This window comes from Pavona decussata, unplaced genomic scaffold, assembly GCF_977016875.1.
Source record: "Pavona decussata unplaced genomic scaffold, jaPavDecu1.1 SCAFFOLD_54, whole genome shotgun sequence".
In the NCBI taxonomy this organism is placed as follows: Eukaryota; Metazoa; Cnidaria; class Anthozoa; order Scleractinia; family Agariciidae; genus Pavona; species Pavona decussata.
The window spans coordinates 527529-545624 of NW_028145476.1; the positions used below are offsets into that span (position 1 = coordinate 527529).

The window sequence follows — 18096 nt, forward strand, 5'->3', positions numbered from 1 at the left end:
TAAAGCTGTGGAAGAATTTGCTTCTTACGTTCGAGTCGAGTCTACATGAAATCCTAAACTCGGTAAAGGGATCAGTTGACTAGTGGATTGAAAAGTGCTGTTTTGCATTTTGGGATGTTGTTTCTCTATGTTTTACGCATTGCAAAAAGTATTTTTCCTGTTTTGTTAGTGAACACGTTTGAGAGTACAGGATTAAAAACAGAATGACCATAAATAGCTTGACCTAGACCGTACATTTTCATCGCTGAAAACTTTCCTGAACCGAAAAATGAGTCAACACAGGAGCCGCTCCTGGTCGACAACATTCCCCTAATTCCTTCACTTTTTAACTTAAATATAGCTTCGTTTCAGAGCAATCTCAATATTTTGCGTAAATTGAATAAAAACAAAACAGTCTGCGTATTGCGTTAATTTACGCATTTTGAATTCTCTGCGGTTTTCGTAATTTGTCGGTCTATCTATATGACATTCCCGTTATAATTCTGGAAGCCAGGCGATAAAATGAGTGCTATAGAGTTACATATTTCTTCAGATAATTTTCCCAAGAACAAAATTCATTCCGAATAGGAGAACTCTGCTTTTTGTTTGGTCAGTTTCTATTGAACAAACACAGCCCGGGATCCTTGAATTAACGCCGCGTTCAGCGCTTCAGCACTTGTCCTGTCTAGACTAAAATATGGTCTTAAATCATTTGTTTTTCCTATTTCTGTCACTTGTGACATCGGCCTTTTTGATTTTTTCCAGTAATACACATAACTCTGAATTCGGATTATTCAGCCGTTTTCTCAGTGAGACAGGTTTTGTTGTCTGGCTTTCAGGAAATAAAAAAAAAAGGAGGAAAAAAAATCAGTGTTCTGAGTGGTACTCTCATGCCAAGAAGTGCTTAACTTTCAACTACAAAAAATGTGACGAATCAGCAGAAATATTTCCCGGCTCAATTTTCAACTGCAAAAAGTGATGACTCAGCAGAAATATCCCCATTTCGTTCTTATACCAAACTAGTGGGCTCTGATTGGCTACTACTCAGTACATACACGCACGCACGCGTGCACTTGTGGTGCCTGATTGGAGCTGTTCGCGACTCGGTAAATATCTGCTACTCTTCACCGACACTTAAGAAAATTAATTGTTAGTTATCAGCCCAGAGATGATTTATCCCTATATTTTCCAGTTTTGCCTTACTCAACTGGGAGACTTTTCAGTGTCGTAACTGAGTCAAGAGGCAGTTCCTGAACAGATCATTTCTGCGAGTAGATGGCGTTAATCGCCCTCGCACACAGCTGGGATTTCGGGAAAAAAAGCAGTTTGTAGATTCGGCAAGGGGAAACCAAAACACTCTGTTCTCTCAGATACTTTCAGTTGGCACCACTTCAACCGATTCACGAAAAGAATAATAAACACATCAAACTGTGTTTGTTTTGCAGAAATGTCCCAAACGATATAGAACTGATTAAACTGGTTACTTATTACACAGCATCCAAAAAAATCGATAACAAGCTTTATTGCTCGCATTCTTGGGTTTCCGTTAACACTGAATTATTATTATTATTGTTACAATGGTATTACATTGAATATGATAAACACTTTTGTAGCTGAACCGTAACCTACCTGTGTTCAAGTGTTGGTGCAATCATATTATTTGAATAAAGTCGTTGATGTTTTTGATACTCAGTGAAGTAACCTCCAATAATATGTGTTGTTCATATCCATAGGCAGACAGTCTGTACATGACTCCTCAGGCATGCAGGACTCGCCCAAAAGAAATACAATTCAGTAATGATCCAATTATCTTGCTGTGAAGGCCGCCGGCTTAATCATAGTTTATATGGCCTCGGAGAAAAATGATGGTATTTTAATAGGCTTGTAATTCTTTTGGTCATGTTTTATATTGATCTCATTATTAACTTCTAAACGATATCAGTCTCGTAAATATAATCCTTGAAACTTACTGTAAGGAGCAAAATAAATGTACAGTGTCCCCAAACGTTTTATAAAATTGCTTGCACGTGGCAGTGACCGACTCGGCGAAAGCCCAAGTCACTGCGCATATTTCCTGCTAAAAAAATTGTCATCTTTCTTTTTCTATGTAATGTGATGACGCAAATTAGATTGTTATAAACTGAGAGTAAATAGTACAAACGGATAAAAGATTGAAAATCTGAAATCTAGAAAGATATGTTGATGGAACGTAAAAGGATTTTCCTCGCTGATTTACTTCTAAAAATATTTTGCGTGCTCCTGTTTGCTAGGCTTTATGCCAGCAACATGCCAACTATACATTTCCTGTACAAAGAAGCAGCTTACACGATAATTCTATGAAATTGGGCTTCATGTAAAAATCTGAGGTATTCTTCAAAACGTTATTGCGTCAACACATTCTTTTAACCCATTATATGCTGCCAAAAATCTCATTAAACTGACAGCGTGCGGCCAAAAGCAGAGGTCATGGTCCATAAGTATATGTCGAACATTACCATGCCGAATAAGTACTAGTAGCAAGCCGAAGAATCCAGATGACGTCAGTAAAATATAGATGATGACAGACCGCGTCGTTTTAACGTCGACTGCACGTATTGCGTATCTTAGTTTTAACTGCAATATATGTATAAACGCATTTGGTTTTTATACCTTTTTAGGTCAGATACAATTATTTTTTTAAGATGAGTTTTATCATCAACATTGACCGCCCAAACAGCATATGGCTTGAATCTATTAATTGAAGTCAAACTGGCAGACAGTTTTAGTGTGCAAGAAAAATGTAGACAAGTCCAGAATTTCCAGACAAAAAAAACCAAGATATTAGTCAATGCGGCTTACCCCAGCCAATACACGAAAACTTGTCATTCCGACCGTTTTCCCTATATTCCCAGCTAGCAAACCTGCTGAAAGCCTACGTACAACCATCTCAGAGGCGAATCCAGAACTTGACGTATGTGACGAGCCCGCTCTCCAACACTGGACTTGCTTCTCTTTGTGAAGCGAAATATCTCGGCTAGTCGGGGCCTCAGTTTTGGGCTACGATAAAAGCCCCCCACCCCCTCCCCTCGGAGCCTTTCCCAAGATCCGCCAATGACTTTTGTGTTTACGAAAGCAGTGACAACTCTTAAGTCCCGTCCACGCGAATCCGTTTTCGATCGTTTTGACTTAAAAACGGAGATATTAGAAAAACACAAGTTTTTTGACCACATTTTTCGTCTTATTTCCGAGTACTGAGTGGTCTATGAGAAGTAAGGGGGACTGCCGTTTGAAATCATTCGTCCGCTCACAGGCGCTCATGCCATTCGGTCGTGTTTCCCTGCTGTTCAGGTTATAGGGACTCAGCTGTATTTCGTTTATTGCTTCCTGTTGGTCGGTTAAACAGGTGCCATACTGAGTTCGGTTTTATTATATGTTTAAACATTTCTCTTGTTTTGAATAACAACCCTTAACAAAACTATAGAGACGTTAGCCAAGGTCAGCATGGTTGACAAAAGGGACGCGTAACTTATGGCACTGATGAAATATTCACAACTCGCCGATCCATGCAACACGGACGAATCGCTTCATCTGAAGAAGTTCTAAGAGGGAAAAACGCCTGGAAACATGTTTAAAATTTTGTCTGAACGAGGTTCAAGACATATTGTACACTGAATCAACGAAATGATTGTTCTCAGTCTGCTTTTCAGAGAACAGGTAACTAAACTGTTTTCGAACGGAATAAAACTAAACATGCCGATAAAAAAGAAAGCGTTGGCATGCTTGAACAGCAGTGAACCATAGATGATAGATGGGCCAATCGGGAGTCAGTCGTTTTATATAACCTTGACTTACTCAGCTGAATGAAGCATATGTTTTCCTGGTGATACTTTTGTTTACAGCATAATGCTTTCATAATATGCAACTGAGATATATCTGTGACTGACGAGCTAAGGAAATCATCTCAAATTAGTTCGCCGTGGCTAACGTTACGTTTTGCCTGTCTGTTTTTTGGGATTTCGGTAGCCGTGAGTGTTTGGATCAAAGTTGTTGGCAGAATTATACGATTCTGACCCAAATAATATAAGAAATAAATGACCCGGTGTGTGACCTGGAGAACTGAAATTTTGGTTGGACAATCCGCGACCCATTCAGTTAGAGCGAAAGAGGTAGAGGGATTTCAGACTTTGCTCCACATGGAAATTAACTGTTATCGTTTTCCCATACAAACACATCAATTTACACCATTTTTGCCGGGGCTCCCGTCCTTTTTAAAAGAAAACCCCAGTCTCTGCGCCTTTATTTTTGCGTGAACTCGCTCACTCATTTTAGCCGTTCCGACTTTTGGAAGAGGATTTCTTGAGAAACTAGGGAAACTAGGTGTATGTGTGGTGACTTTTTGTATTTATCAGGTTTTCCGGCGTGGGTCTCAAGTACTGTCGTACCATCTATTCCTAACCAAAAATTACTGGCGTAGTATTTCTCCAACGCATGTGTTGCAATTTTTGGTCGTGTAGTAATTTCTTACAATTTATGGGTATTATGTTGAGGGAAACCCAAATATAATATAAATTTTTGTGGAGAAAATTGGAACTGAGAATTCAGTAACTGAATGCTGAAGAACATGAGCTCGTGAGGTAACTTCTGGTCCGCAGATAACTGATCGATAACAATCGATATAATCTGATAATCGATAATAATCATTGCATAATCCCTGCCGCTTGATACGGGCGGCATATTAAAAGTTCCAAATGTAACAATCCTCCGAAAGAAGCTTCCCTCCGGTGAAATCAGCGATGAAACAACGAAAAAATTGATTCGTAACAACACGCAGCCTAATTGATGTATCATTTCATCTACACAAATTTTTGTGTAAAGTGTCCTTTGACTTGTCTCCACAAGGCTGTCATGCTCACGAATAGACCAGGCGACAGGAGCATCAAATGCTACGCATGTCTTGCCTCTTGACTGTTTAATTTCATGTCAGCTAGTTTTTAAGTGTCTAGTTTTTCCTTGTTTTAACGAAAACAATAAATTTCATATTTTCTTATATGCCTGATGGACTTCAGCCCAATCCCCCCTCCACTCTTGAATGACTTATGCGCCTGTCATACTAAACGTAAGCGGCTGTAACTATTCGTTGTCATGGCAATAAAGAGACTTTTGCGGCAAACAGCAAATTCCGCGTAGAGAACACCATTTTGACTTTTTGTGTCAAAGGAAACAACAAAATCATGACTACAAATGACGGTATATTGAGAAGAAATTTATATATAAGGGATTAGCACAACGGTAGTGACTAATGGAACGCAGTTTTTGCTTTATAGGACGAGGAGCGGTCGCTTTTGGAACAACTCTTAACCGCGAACTCTTGCCGCTCAAAGTGCCACCGAATCGCTTTGGAAACGAGCTTGGGTTACGAGGCGCACCAAATCGTGGTCCGGGGTGTTATGACAATGCAGAGGTAACTAAACGTATTGCTTTTGTCTTGACCGTATGTTTTTTTTCAGATTTTGTCTTGAAAATCTTTGAACTAGTCCGCGAAAAGGGGCTGAGGTCGATGGTCAATTGCGTGATTTGTAAACGAAATTGACATGCTTTCAATAAGCTTTCATTCATACAATCTTACCCACAGCGCTTGAGAATATATACCGTGGTGTTGGCCTTTTTCGCGAAGTTAAGTGTCGCAATGTTGCTCTGCCCCTCAAAATTATAAGTTTAAAGTTTTTAACTTTATGTACAGCTTGAGTGAATGCTACCCTGCAAGATACGCTGTTCATTTGTTGCATGTAAACTTATGTTCTGCATATAATTTGTACGTTTGAGTTTCTGTTCTACGTGGAAAAGTGAGGGCAAGGTAAAATCTGTTTTAATTTAAGCTAGATTAAACAGTCAGGCTTTTTATCTCCAAGATCTTACAACGGTGGGACAAGGAGCTAGATGCCACATCTAACATTTATATTTATACAGAATATACAAATTTAGTAGTATCTCCTTGGGGAGCTGGTTTATACCCTGCAAGGTGAGGTTCCTTCCTTGCCCTACATCTATTCGCTGGCAGGTGGCCGAATAAGAAACCTCTGCAAACATCCATCCAATTCCTATTGTGCATGCATGGTGCACGTCATACTCCATTATGTGAATTGTCACTTCCAGTCCTGCATTTTAGCATGTCACATCAACAACACTGCCTCGAAAGTTTCAAAGGAAGTTTTTCGCCAAAATATCAGCAAAGTCACAAATGTATTCAAGCATTCACAAATTATATCAATTAATCTTTAGCACCCCACTATGGTCGTCCAAATGTTTCAATATTCGCTAAGTTGTATTCGCTGTCGCTAAATTACATTCGCTATCGCTAAATTACATTCGCTGTCGCTAAATTGTTCATTCGCTGTCGCTAATACTTATTCGCTATCGCTAAATGGTACATTCGCTATCGCTAATACTCATTTGCTATCGCTAAATTTCATTCGCTTTCGCTAAATTACATTCGCTGTCGCTAATACTTATTCGCTATCGCTGATATTCATTCGCTCTCGCTAAATTTCATTCGCTGTCGCTGAGTGTTTCCATTTCATGCGCTAAAAATTAACTCAGGGTATCCCCACACGGGAAAGTTTTTGGAAAGCCGCTAACCACAGATTTGCATTCAAAAGCATGTGAGATCTCACGATGGCCGACGAAAAGGTATGGAAATGCTCTTCTGAAATTAAAATTTCAGATTTAGTTCGCTTCTAAGCTGTTCCTCAGTGAAAAGCTGGAGCTAGTATACGAAAAGGCTTTATCTGGGGCTTTGTATGAGCTTAAAGTTTGGCTCATGGCACCATCGTGCTTCGTCGAGGCGGGAAAATACGTTCAGGCGAATGCAGCGGGACTCTGTAAAACGAGGATACGGACGGGCGGATGCGGACGGCGGATGGCGGATGGGGCTTTAAAAAAAAAACCAAGAGAAAAGAAAATAGCTAGGATGTTGATACTGTTAAATTTTTTGGTTAATTGCCACCTTCTAAGAAATGCTAGCTTTGGCTATTTTTTTTTTAATTTGAATTAATTTAAATCTTATTGTCAGTCAAACAGCGAAAACGCTGTAGAATGTTTCTTCTCGTTTTTCAACCAAATCAGTTTGCAGAGGAACTCCGTACATTAGTACGACACACCATCCAGCAAAACAACACATTCACATTCATGAACAGTTACGGGATAATCTGATTAACGGGAAAAGTACTGTACGAGCTCTTGTTAGGCAACAGACAGATTGATACAAGTCATTAAAAGATTATTTTAAGATGTCCAAAGATTTATATGCGTAGGATTTGCGAACGTATCATTTTCTTCCCTTTAAATTTGCACACAAGCAAAGTTTTCCTTACAATAGGGGGACTTTTTTGATCGGGTTTTGCGTCTTTTCGGTTTTGATATTCATTGCGGATTTTGGTTTTTCCCTTTTTTGAACATTCAGTTTTTTTACCTGACAGAAAAAACAGGTTTTTTCGGTCAGTTTCTGGTTTTCCCCAGTTGCCTCGGCGGCGGCCTTCAGTCCCTAGTTGTCAGGGGTCGTCTTCTCCGTGAACTTGGTACAGTCGAACCTCGATTATCCGGACTCGTTGGGATTTGAATAAATAGTCCGGATAATCGAAAATATGAATATTAATGAAACAGTAATGTAAAGGAACGAAATAAAGTAAACAGAATTTAATTGTGAGTAGACTTTTAAACTTGTCTAACCAACCGGTTGATGCTTTGAAGCTTTCGCGATCGGTCGACTCCGCTTTCAACTGCGCTGAGAAATGTTTCGCTTTCTCCTTAAAAAGCGGACCTGAAATTGGTGTTCCACTGCTGAATAAACCGAGGAATACTGTCTTTTCTAACTCGTGTTCCTCTACATCAGACATCTTGGCAGAACGTAACTTTTTCGTGACCGCAAACGTCCAAATATGGAACCCATAAAATTTTCCCAGAGAAAAAAAGTGACATTTTTTCAAGCACGAGAAGTTCATGTTCGTTTCAGCGAGGGACCACAAAAAAAAATCGCGATCTTTAATTCGTCTCGATTGTTCAAGACATGCTCTGCTCTAAATTAAAACTTGAAAGGAAACGTCGCTTGTGTGCAGATTTCATGTCCTGGGAGGAAAATGACACGTTCGCAAATCTTACGCAGGGAAATCTTTGGACATCTTAAAATAATCTTTAATAACTTGTATCGATGTGTCTGTTCGAACAATAACCACGATTTCCAATCTATAATGCGTAACAAGAGCTCATACATTACTTTTCCCGTTTATCAGATTATCCCTAGCCTCCCACGCAGTCGTTTTTAGTGGGAGGCTAGATTATCCCGTAACTGTTCATGAATATGAAAGTGTTGTTTTGCTGGATGGTGTGTCGTACTAATGTAAGGAGTTCCTCTGCAAACTCAGACTGATTTGGTTGAAAAACGAGAAGAAACATTCTATAGCGTTTTCGCTGTTTGACTGACAATAAGATTTAAATTAATTCAAATTAAAAAAAAAATAGCCAAAGCTAGCATTTCTTAGAAGGTGGCAATTAACCAAAAAATTTAACAGTATCAACATCCTAGCTATTTTCTTTTTTCTTGGTTTTTTTTTTTTAAAGTCCGCCGTCTGCATCCGCCCGTCCGTATCCTCGTTTTACAGAGTCCCGCTGCATTCGCCTGAACATATTTTCCCGCCTCGACGAAGCACGATGGTGCCATGAGCCAAACTTTAAGCTCATACAAAGCCCCGGAGAAAGCCTTTTCGTATACTAGCTCCAGCGTTTCACTGAGGAACGGCTTAGAAGCGAACTAAATCTGAAATTTTAATTTCAGAAGAGCATTTCCATACCTTTTCGTCGGCCATCGTGAGATCTCACATGTTTTTGAATGCAAATCTGCGGTTAGCGGCTTTCCAAAAACTTTCCCGTGTGGGGATACCCTGAGTTAATTTTTAGCGCATGAAATGGAAACACTCAGCGACAGCGAATGAAATTTAGCGAGAGCGAATGAATATCAGCGATAGCGAATAAGTATTAGCGACAGCGAATGTAAGTTAGCGAAAGCGAATGAAATTTAGCGATAGCAAATGAGTATTAGCGACAGCGAATGTACAATTTAGCGATAGCGAATAAGTATTAGCGACAGCGAATGTAATTTAGCGAAAGCGAATGAAATTAAGCGATAGCAAATGAGTATTAGCGATAGCGAATGTACAATTTAGCGATAGCGAATAAGTATTAGCGACAGCGAATGAACAATTTAGCGACAGCGAATGTAATTTAGCGATAGTGAATGTAATTTAGCGACAGCGAATACAACTTAGCGAATATTGAAACATTTGGACGACCATACCCCACAGTGGCTTTTACTATTTAAATGTTGAACCATTGGATAAAGTGCTTGCAAACTGCTTGGAAATGTAAGCAAGCTTTCTTTTTGCATGTGAAGGCGTGTTGAGCCTGCCGCACACTTGAGGATAGAGCTGAGCAAACTGTCTCGCCAGGCGATTAACTCAGCTGTTTCATCATGTGAGCGGTTTCGTTTTCGTGAGTTTTTCGCCTCGCGAGGCCGTGAGGAAAATATCTATCATGTTTGATATTTGAGATTTCGCCTCGCGAGGCAAAATTCTCACGAAAACCGCACACTTGAGGAAACAGCTGAGCTGATTGCCTCGCGAGGCAGTTTGCTCAGCTCTTTCCTCAAGTGTGTGGCAGGCTTTACAAAACAAAATCCCATTGGCTCCTAATTTCCCACAAATCTCTGCACGAGTTTGTGCAAGCCAGTAACCGGTAAACCAGTTGGCAGCCGGTTATATAAAGAAACCAGAATTTTTAATTTATTCGACCAGGTATAGATCAAAGAATCAAACAGATGTTTGCGAAGGTTTCTTTTTGCCCACCAGCACATGCATGTACGGTGACCAAGGAACCTCTGAATGTATGGCCCATGCCAGTATGCATGGGTGAACTTTTTCGGTATGAAAATGAATTTAGCGCTCAGATCTGAAAATGGATATCATTTACGTGTAGGAGTCAGGTTTCAAAATGGGAAGTGAAAATTACTTTTTTGGTCAAAAAATGGGTAGGGAAAGTTGCTCATTTTGGACTAAAAATGGGTGTTAGAGCTGTGCCACACAACCTGACAGTGCGTTAGGTCCATGATAGACCAAGACTCTCTGAACTCAACCTCTGTAGAGCCTTTTCAAGATGATACACATAGCAACAATAATGGTACAATCGAAAACTCAAAACACAAGAATTTCTAAAATTTGACATTCGACCTTAATTTGACAGAATTTTTGACATTTGGGTACCGGCAGGAAATTGACAGTGGAATTTTCTGGTGATAATATGGTACCTAGAATAATGCAGCATGGGAACAAGGCTGCTACCTAAGAAGAGCCCGGTAGCCAGCTGGGGCGCCCAAGAAAATGCTTCCATTGGGTGCCTAAATTTTTTGCAGTAGCACCTAGAACACTTCACATGTTGGACTCCTAACTTCTTGGAGGGTCGAACAGGGGGGGGGGGGGGGGGGTCTCTTGCACGGTTCACGAACAGAAAAAATAGCAAATCACGGATCACAGAAATGAAAATTTCATTTTCAAGCTCTTCACGGGTCACGCAAAACCTTCAAGTCACAGATTAGGAAGAATAATTTATTACATTCACGTTTCACGGGAAATAAAATCAGCTAATAACGCATCACGAAAATACCCCTGTACGACCTTCTTCTTAGCTTTTGGCCTTGAGGGCCATCATTGAAACTTTTCTTAGGCAACAGCCTTGAGCAACATAGCAATCTCTTGGAATGTCTCCCTGTAATACAGACACTTGTGCCCAACCCAATGGTAACTGCTTTTACGTGAAAAGTTTCATCTGTATCTTCCGTTCTCTCCTTTCTATTTATTGCATGTACTAACCCTTTCCCAATTTGTTTGATGCAATAATTCATTGGTTTTATTTTGACTATTCAAGATGGGAGCTGTGGTTCACAGTTTGTGTTTTGTTACCTTAAAAGGTCAGTGGCTTCATTTACGAACTGGAAAGAAGACCTGTTTGTAGAAGAGGTTACTCAGTTGGTGCAAGAACTGCTCCCAGATTTCCTAAACCAGCTCATGTAAGTTTATGACTGCCAAGTTCTGTATAAGTTATTTCATCCACTGGATCAAAAGGTAGAGCTGAGTGGACTGATTTGTAGCCCGCACCACAGACAGAATCAACCGTCGGTAAATACTGGCTGTGAATTACTCGCCCAAATCCTTGTTCTGAACCTTCCTCCAATGAAGGAAACAAAATACTGCAAGTCACTTTCGAAATGCCCTTCAATCTAATTGGCACTAACCAGACCAATTGAACAATGACCTTGTGAAGAGGCCAATCACAGAGTGTACTCAGTTCCTGGTAACAAAATACCAGAGGTCACTTTTGAAATGCCCTTCAATCTGATTGGCACTAACAAGACCAATCAAATAGTGACCTGTGCAAAGGCCAATTATTCATCACACCTAGTGTGCTCAGATACTGGTGTGCTGTTGGGGGTCTAGAACAAGGGTTTGGGTGCTAATTTACAAGCGGTAGTTACGTGTACCAGCGGTTGATTCCATCTGTGGCATAGGCAAACTGATTTGGTGTTTGACATATTTGGTCCAGGGTGTGTTCCTTGAAAGTCCAAGAAACTATTGTATTTGAGGCTCAATCTTTATTGATTTGAAAAGCTAGAATTTACAAAGCTTACACTAAATTACACTAAATTAAAATCTACACTGTTAATTGATAAAAAATGCTAAGTTATCAGGACTTCTGAGAAACAGGCTGTAGATCAGTTTTACAGTAAGTAAAATGGCTGTCTCACATGTAGTTATTGTATTTGATTAATACACGTCAGTGGAGTGCTTATCATTCCATACCCTCTGTAGCAATCATTCCTTTCCAAGCAAGTGTGAAAAGTGAACAAAAGCTTCTGGGCAGAGGGAAAAGATCCTACATTGCCTCCCACCCCCTCCCAATTTTTTTGTTCCATTTGTGCATGTCCTGAATCTTGGAAAGGAAACAACTAGTATACAGGCTAATCATCTTCTTTGCCTTTATCTGAATTTCTGAGATGATTACTGAAAATAGCCCCTCCATCCCACCCCCCCCCCCCTGAAAAATAAAAAAATATATAAATTTAAAAAAATATGCCCCCCCCCCAAAAAAAGAAAAACAAACAACAAAAAATCTCAGATACAAACACCCCTCTAAGCCCTAGTAAGTCTAACTTATTGACCTGCAAATGACTCTCCAAATATCTCCCTAACTTAGTTGACTGCACTCTCACACATAAATAATTTATTTGAGTTTCCTCCAGATACTGCGCTGCTCCATAATCTTGGGCAGAGCTGTCCTTGGTAGTTGGGTTTCCCATTCCAGCTGATCAATAAACATCATTGCTGGGCAAACTCTAGACCTTCCCCATTGTGGTGGGTCTCAAAACAGCAGCTGTGATGAACAGCTAAATATAAGCTCCCCCAAAACAAGCCTTCTCCAAACATAACACATAAAAGTCATTTAAACCAATTTTTAGCCCAGGGCAATCTAAAGGGGTGCGGTTGGGGAATTCAAATCCAAATAATCCTCCATGTTGTGAGGTGCATGGATAGTTTCTGGAACAACAAATTTCTACTTTTGTGGTTATCATAGTCCGTGAACTTTGTGGTAGTTTTTCATGCACTAACCACTTTAAATAATTTGTTTATTTACCAGATGGATGTCCCAGGCCCACCCACACATCAGGCAATTATAAGTAAACCAATCCACTTTGATGAAGCATTCAAATCATTTAATGTTGGTGCAACAAGATTTCCTGCAATTAGTAAGGTAAATTTAGAAACAAAGTTGATTGACAAGGCACACATTAAGAGGATAACCTTTTTGTATATAACATAACTACTGTTAAAATGACTAATGTGCGGAATTCGTGTTATGTTTCAGGATCATGATGCTCATCCTGGGTAAGGATACTTTCTCTACTAAAGATTTTGGTTTACTGTAAAAGCTGTGTTAAGAGAGAAAGGGGCTTTTTAGAGAAGGCTGGGCTTATTTGAAGTCATGAGAGTTGAATAAAACTCAAATAGCTTTTACAAAATGTTTCCCCACAACTGACTGAAACATACTGCATGTACAGCAATGATTTACGAAAAATGAAAAATGTTACATGGAAGGGGGGGGGGGGGGGATTTTAAAATAAGGGGTTCATTACAGATGGAGCTTAGTAGTTAAGATGTTTTTTGTATACGCTTTTGTAGTATCTGTATGGGATCTCTAAAATCTCTATGGAAAATTGTTGGTATTTGCATTATTGGATTTTGCCACACATGTTACAAAGTCAGGACTGGTACTTCTTACTATTCTGATTACAACTATTATGAGAGGTAGTGTAAGCTGCAAGTTTCCAGTACTCCTCAACACTTATACTTTGTGGATTAATACCACCACTATTTATTAGTTTGTACAACAGTAATGGTATCAAACAAATGCCTAATTATCATCGGCAAACAACCTGTTTGAAACATGTTAAAACACTCCTAATATTAGCTTTAAGTAGTTATAACTCCAAAACGAGCTTGGTGACCCCATTTTTTATTGTATTTTTTAAACTATGATCAGTATATTCAGATACAGCTTTTTGGAGGGGCCACAAATTTAAGGTGGCTCCGATTACCCCTCCCTACAAATTATAATATTGTTTTAAACTTTGCAAATAGTTGTATCTGAACATGCTTATTATAGTTCCATAAACAAAATTGGGTTCACCAAGCTTTTTCTGAGTAATAACTAAAATTAGGGATGTTTTAACAGGTTTGTTACTTTTGGTATGATAATGTTATGTCGAGGAAATGACCATGACTTGTTCTCAAATGATTAGGTACTTGTTTGATACGATTATTGTAGTATGAATTGATAAAGAGTGGTAGTATTGATCCTTCAAAAACTCATTAATAATTCATAGGCCTATTTACCTATCAAAATGGTCGATAAAACATCACGTGCAGTGGTTTTAAAACCCGATTAAACCTCCTCCTTGTTAGTATGCGGTGTTTATTTCCAACGCTCACAAAAGCATCGTTGTTATGAATTCTCTTGACACATGCCTTTCCAGGAATGTTCTTGAAGCCATTCAAAAAACTCGCAGCACGTGTTTTATCGGGTCTAAAACCACTCGGCTGTGCCTCATGGTTTTGAATCCCTATAAAGCACTGCTGCTTGTGTTTTAAACATAACATCAAAGTATACAGTAAGTACATTGCAGTGTTTGAACATGCTAGAAACTTGTGCCAGGTGCCATTATCACACATAATTTAGTGAAAGTTTGCAGATACATCTTCCCAAATTCACGTAAAAAGATAAATCTTACAGTTATCCCACACATTCGTATTCAGGATTATGGTCTTGAAATCAAATGTGACCTGAGTTTTTGATTACAATTTTTCTTGTTTAGTGGTAGTTGGTGTGTTAAATTTAATTCACATTGGAGGGAAAATTGTTACCACTGACCATTTATCTCCATTTTAGTTATTGAACTTCATAATAGTTTTACAACATGTTTTCTGCAGGCCTGGTGCCTATGAGTTTGATGCCAAGAGGGATAGAAAAGTAAAATTCCATGGTTCGTTTGGAGGGCCACAAACACTGATAACATCAGTTACAATCAAATGCAATGAATTTGGAGAATCAGATATTGTAAGTATTTATTGAGTATTCAGGATAATGCATTAAGCCCAGCCCAAAAATTTCGGATGCCTTTAATTTATGACATTTTATTTCAGACAGACAATTTTTGGACTCAATTTTATTGATTTCGGACAAAATTTGTACAAAATTTCAGACACTATGATACCAGGAACTAATTTAATACAATATAAGGTAAATGAGAGATGTAAACTGTGTATTGTGTGTTTCCATGCAAGTCCTTTGTAATGTCGTTTTCAGTTTCAGTATTTGATTATAAAAGTATTCTTCTTTTAACTGCAGTGTAAATCTTGCAAAAGTCCTCCAGTTGGTGACTACTATGAATACAAGAGAGTTCATCTCTGTCGGAAATGCTACGAACACCATTTGCAAACGGGAGAAAAATATACTAAAAGGTAAAAGTATAGACAATATAGTGACGTTTTGAAAATACATTGAAAAGCCGCGTATAAGAACTCCAATGTTTCTAAGCCAGGCTGAAATAGTTCATTATACTACTGAATGTCTGGTAAGAAATCAGGATGTGTAGAGAGATTTGCTGTCTTACTTGAATTTAAGCAATTGGGTGAAGTTTTGTCAAGTTTTGTTTGGCCACTGTAAGAGGTTAAAAAGCTGACATTTCAATCGTTTGCTTTTGGTCAGATACGCTTTAGCGAAGAGCCTACGCTCAAAACGTCAGCTTTTAAATCTCTCTATGGTAGACAATTTATCTGTAGTAATCAATTAAGTTGGTGAAACCAAATATTTGTTGCTTCTCCCCCACAGACATACAAACAGTTTCTTTACAAACTAACCCCCTTTATCCCTGAGTTTGCCAACTTAAAATTGTCATCTAGAAACGCCTTGAGGTCTCACAATTTCGTTGTGCTGTTGCAAAACGAGTTGCATGCACTGAAATGAACATGTCTCCACTAAAATGAACATGTCTCGCAACGGTTTTGTTGCAGTTTCCGTTGCGAGACGAAGTAGGGTCGACTTCTATTTTTTCGGAACGATTGCGGCAAAAAAGAAAAAAAAATGCGCAACATGTTCATTTCAAGGCATATTACACCAGGCAATGATTCGTGCAACTTGTGTCGCAACAAAATTGCGAGAAACGCCTTAAAGAGAGTTTTTGAACCAGTTCTTAGACAACGTTGTATCCTAAAACTGTCATGATCGACTACATGTACCTTGTCAGATTCTGTAGTTAATAGAATGGTTGCTTACAAGGAAAGCAACTAGTTGAGTTTTGTAGTAGAGGTAGTGAAAAGAGATGGAAGTCTCCCATTTATTTACTTACAATCCTTGTTATTTTTGTTTTCATCATCTTGTTTGTAGTTATCTTCAATCATTCTACAAAGTGAGAGACTGTTCAAACATTCATAATCACGAGGGAACGAACGCTAGATTAATGGTAAGAAAATATCATTTGTTGGAGTACTTCTATAAATTTATCATATATTTGAAGACTTTTATCCATTTTAATAAGTTTGGAACAAACTGAATACATTTTTTTGTACAGTACCTACGAGCTTTTAGAGCCACTCACAAAACTCGACAAACAGAACCAATCCACTGTGCCGAAGAAAATGGCGACTGGTACATTTCCTCATAAATCATTAAAACGCTTATAAAAACCAACAGAAAAGTTGTAAAATCTTCAAACCTAACATACACAGTTCAGACAGTTTTGTTTGTTCAGGGACGACTTTCGCCAAAAATATGGCTTTCTATGGAATAATGCGCTTATTAGCTGTGTTAGGTTCGCAAGGTATTGTGGTGAAATGTACAGCGGCCATCTTTTTCCGTACGGTGAATAGGCCATTTTACAGTTGTGTGTTAAGTGACCTGGCCTTGGATTGTAAGCGAGGCTGGGGGTGACCTTGTTTTGATACAAACCTCATTTCTTTTCATATGTAAATGCAGGGTAGTTAGCATAAGAACAGCATGATCTTCATATGAAAAGCAGTGAGGTTTGTATCAAAACAAGGTCACCCTCAGCCTCGCTTCCAATCCAAGGCCAGGTCACTTAGCATACAACTGTAAAATGGCCTATTGAAGTAAACACACACATGGCTACTTGCGTCAGTTGACAACTCTTTTAACTGAACTTGAGCTTCTCAATCTGTGGTTTACATTAATTGCTGTATGTTCCTCATTTTTACGTCTTCAGTTGAAAACAAATCGTGACCTCAAGAAACAAAGGTTTAGAGAGGCGTACATGAGCTTGTACTTCTAACATGGCAACACGGACACGAAACTGCCGTCGCTGTTGTTGAGAAATACATTGTATGACCAGGAGAAGATGCCAGCTAGACACAAGTTAAACTGAACATTCTGGTTTAATTGTAAATTTGCACATACTAACAGTGGCTAAATCGTGGAACACATTTTTGTATGATCAGACTTTAAGCGTGTATTACATAGATGTACGGTATTTTGTAATAGGAATAAACTAAAATAATTGTAGAAATTATGAACACCGGCTCAACTTCATACTTAGCATTCCTTCCTTCCTTCCCCACACCCCCCTCAAAAAAGGAGAGAAGATAGAAAAATAATAAAAACGAGTTCTGTTGGCTTTGAGTAACTTACTTTGCTCTGAATAACGCATTGTACATACAGTGCTGTGGAAGTATATTCCCCGCAGTGTCATGCACCATCAGTTACTAGGGGGCTGTTTACATGGAGGGAGGAAGATCCTAGAGGGTGGATCATCCTAGCGCCATATTTTGTCTCTATTCAGTTTACATGCAAAAATTGTACTTGGCCCTAGCGCTAGGATCTTCCTAGAGATAGGAACTTCCTAGCTGAGAGATAGGAGGATCTTAGCAACATGTAACGTTCGCTCGGAAGAACCTAGTACTAGGGACAAAAAGAACAAACATGGCGGCAGCCAGGCGTTCAGCTGCTCAAGGCCGACAGTTATTCTTCTTTTCCTTCTCCACTAGGTAACCACTTCGGCCTAAATTTCTGCATGTAAAGCAAACGAAAATGTTTTCCACCTTCTCGGATCTTCGTAGTGCTAGGATCTTCCTCTCTCCATGTAAACAGCCCCTTACTGGAAGCTTTTGCGGCCTCAAATTGTCACTCAAATTAGAAAAAGTCGCCACAAATGTACAAAAGATGTTGATGTCGCGATAAAGACCGTCCTTTTACTTTTTGGTAACATCTTAGAACGAATTATCCAATTTCGCGATCTGATTTAGCGACGTGAAACATGTAAACGTGAGCATTTTGATCGAACTTAGTTTTCGCAGTTAGCCATTGGTCTTGTTCTCATCTTAATTCGCTTTCAAAGTTAAATTAAAGTGATTTATGGATTTGCCCGTTGTCGCGTAGCCAAAATTTATGACCTGAGTACCGGGAAAAGGCGGAGGGGGGAATTTCCTGTCTATTGAGGTGCCCTTAAAACTTGCCATACCGATAGGCTCG

General features: G+C 39.1%; 1 protein-coding gene across 1 annotated transcript; it reads left to right on the forward strand.

Moving 5' to 3' along the window:
* The first annotated feature begins 5081 nt into the window (after window positions 1–5081).
* On the forward strand, window positions 5082–17240 carry LOC146480228 (ciliary microtubule-associated protein 3-like). The gene is made up of 9 exons (XM_085109903.1): window positions 5082–5205; window positions 5283–5419; window positions 10970–11068; window positions 12694–12807; window positions 12922–12941; window positions 14544–14670; window positions 14962–15074; window positions 16000–16075; window positions 16835–17240. Exons 1-9 carry the CDS (start codon window positions 5190–5192, stop codon window positions 16898–16900), a joined length of 768 nt encoding a protein of 255 aa, XP_084966029.1. The 5' UTR covers window positions 5082–5189; the 3' UTR covers window positions 16901–17240.
* Window positions 17241–18096: the final 856 nt, after the last annotated feature.

Excerpts from the sequence above, each read along its gene's own strand:
- LOC146480228 (XM_085109903.1), top strand. Across the intron at positions 12,942-14,543 it reads GATCATGATGCTCATCCTGG|GCCTGGTGCCTATGAGTTTG; the intron begins GTAAGGATACTT and ends TGTTTTCTGCAG. Across the intron at positions 15,075-15,999 it reads GGAGAAAAATATACTAAAAG|TTATCTTCAATCATTCTACA; the intron begins GTAAAAGTATAG and ends TCTTGTTTGTAG.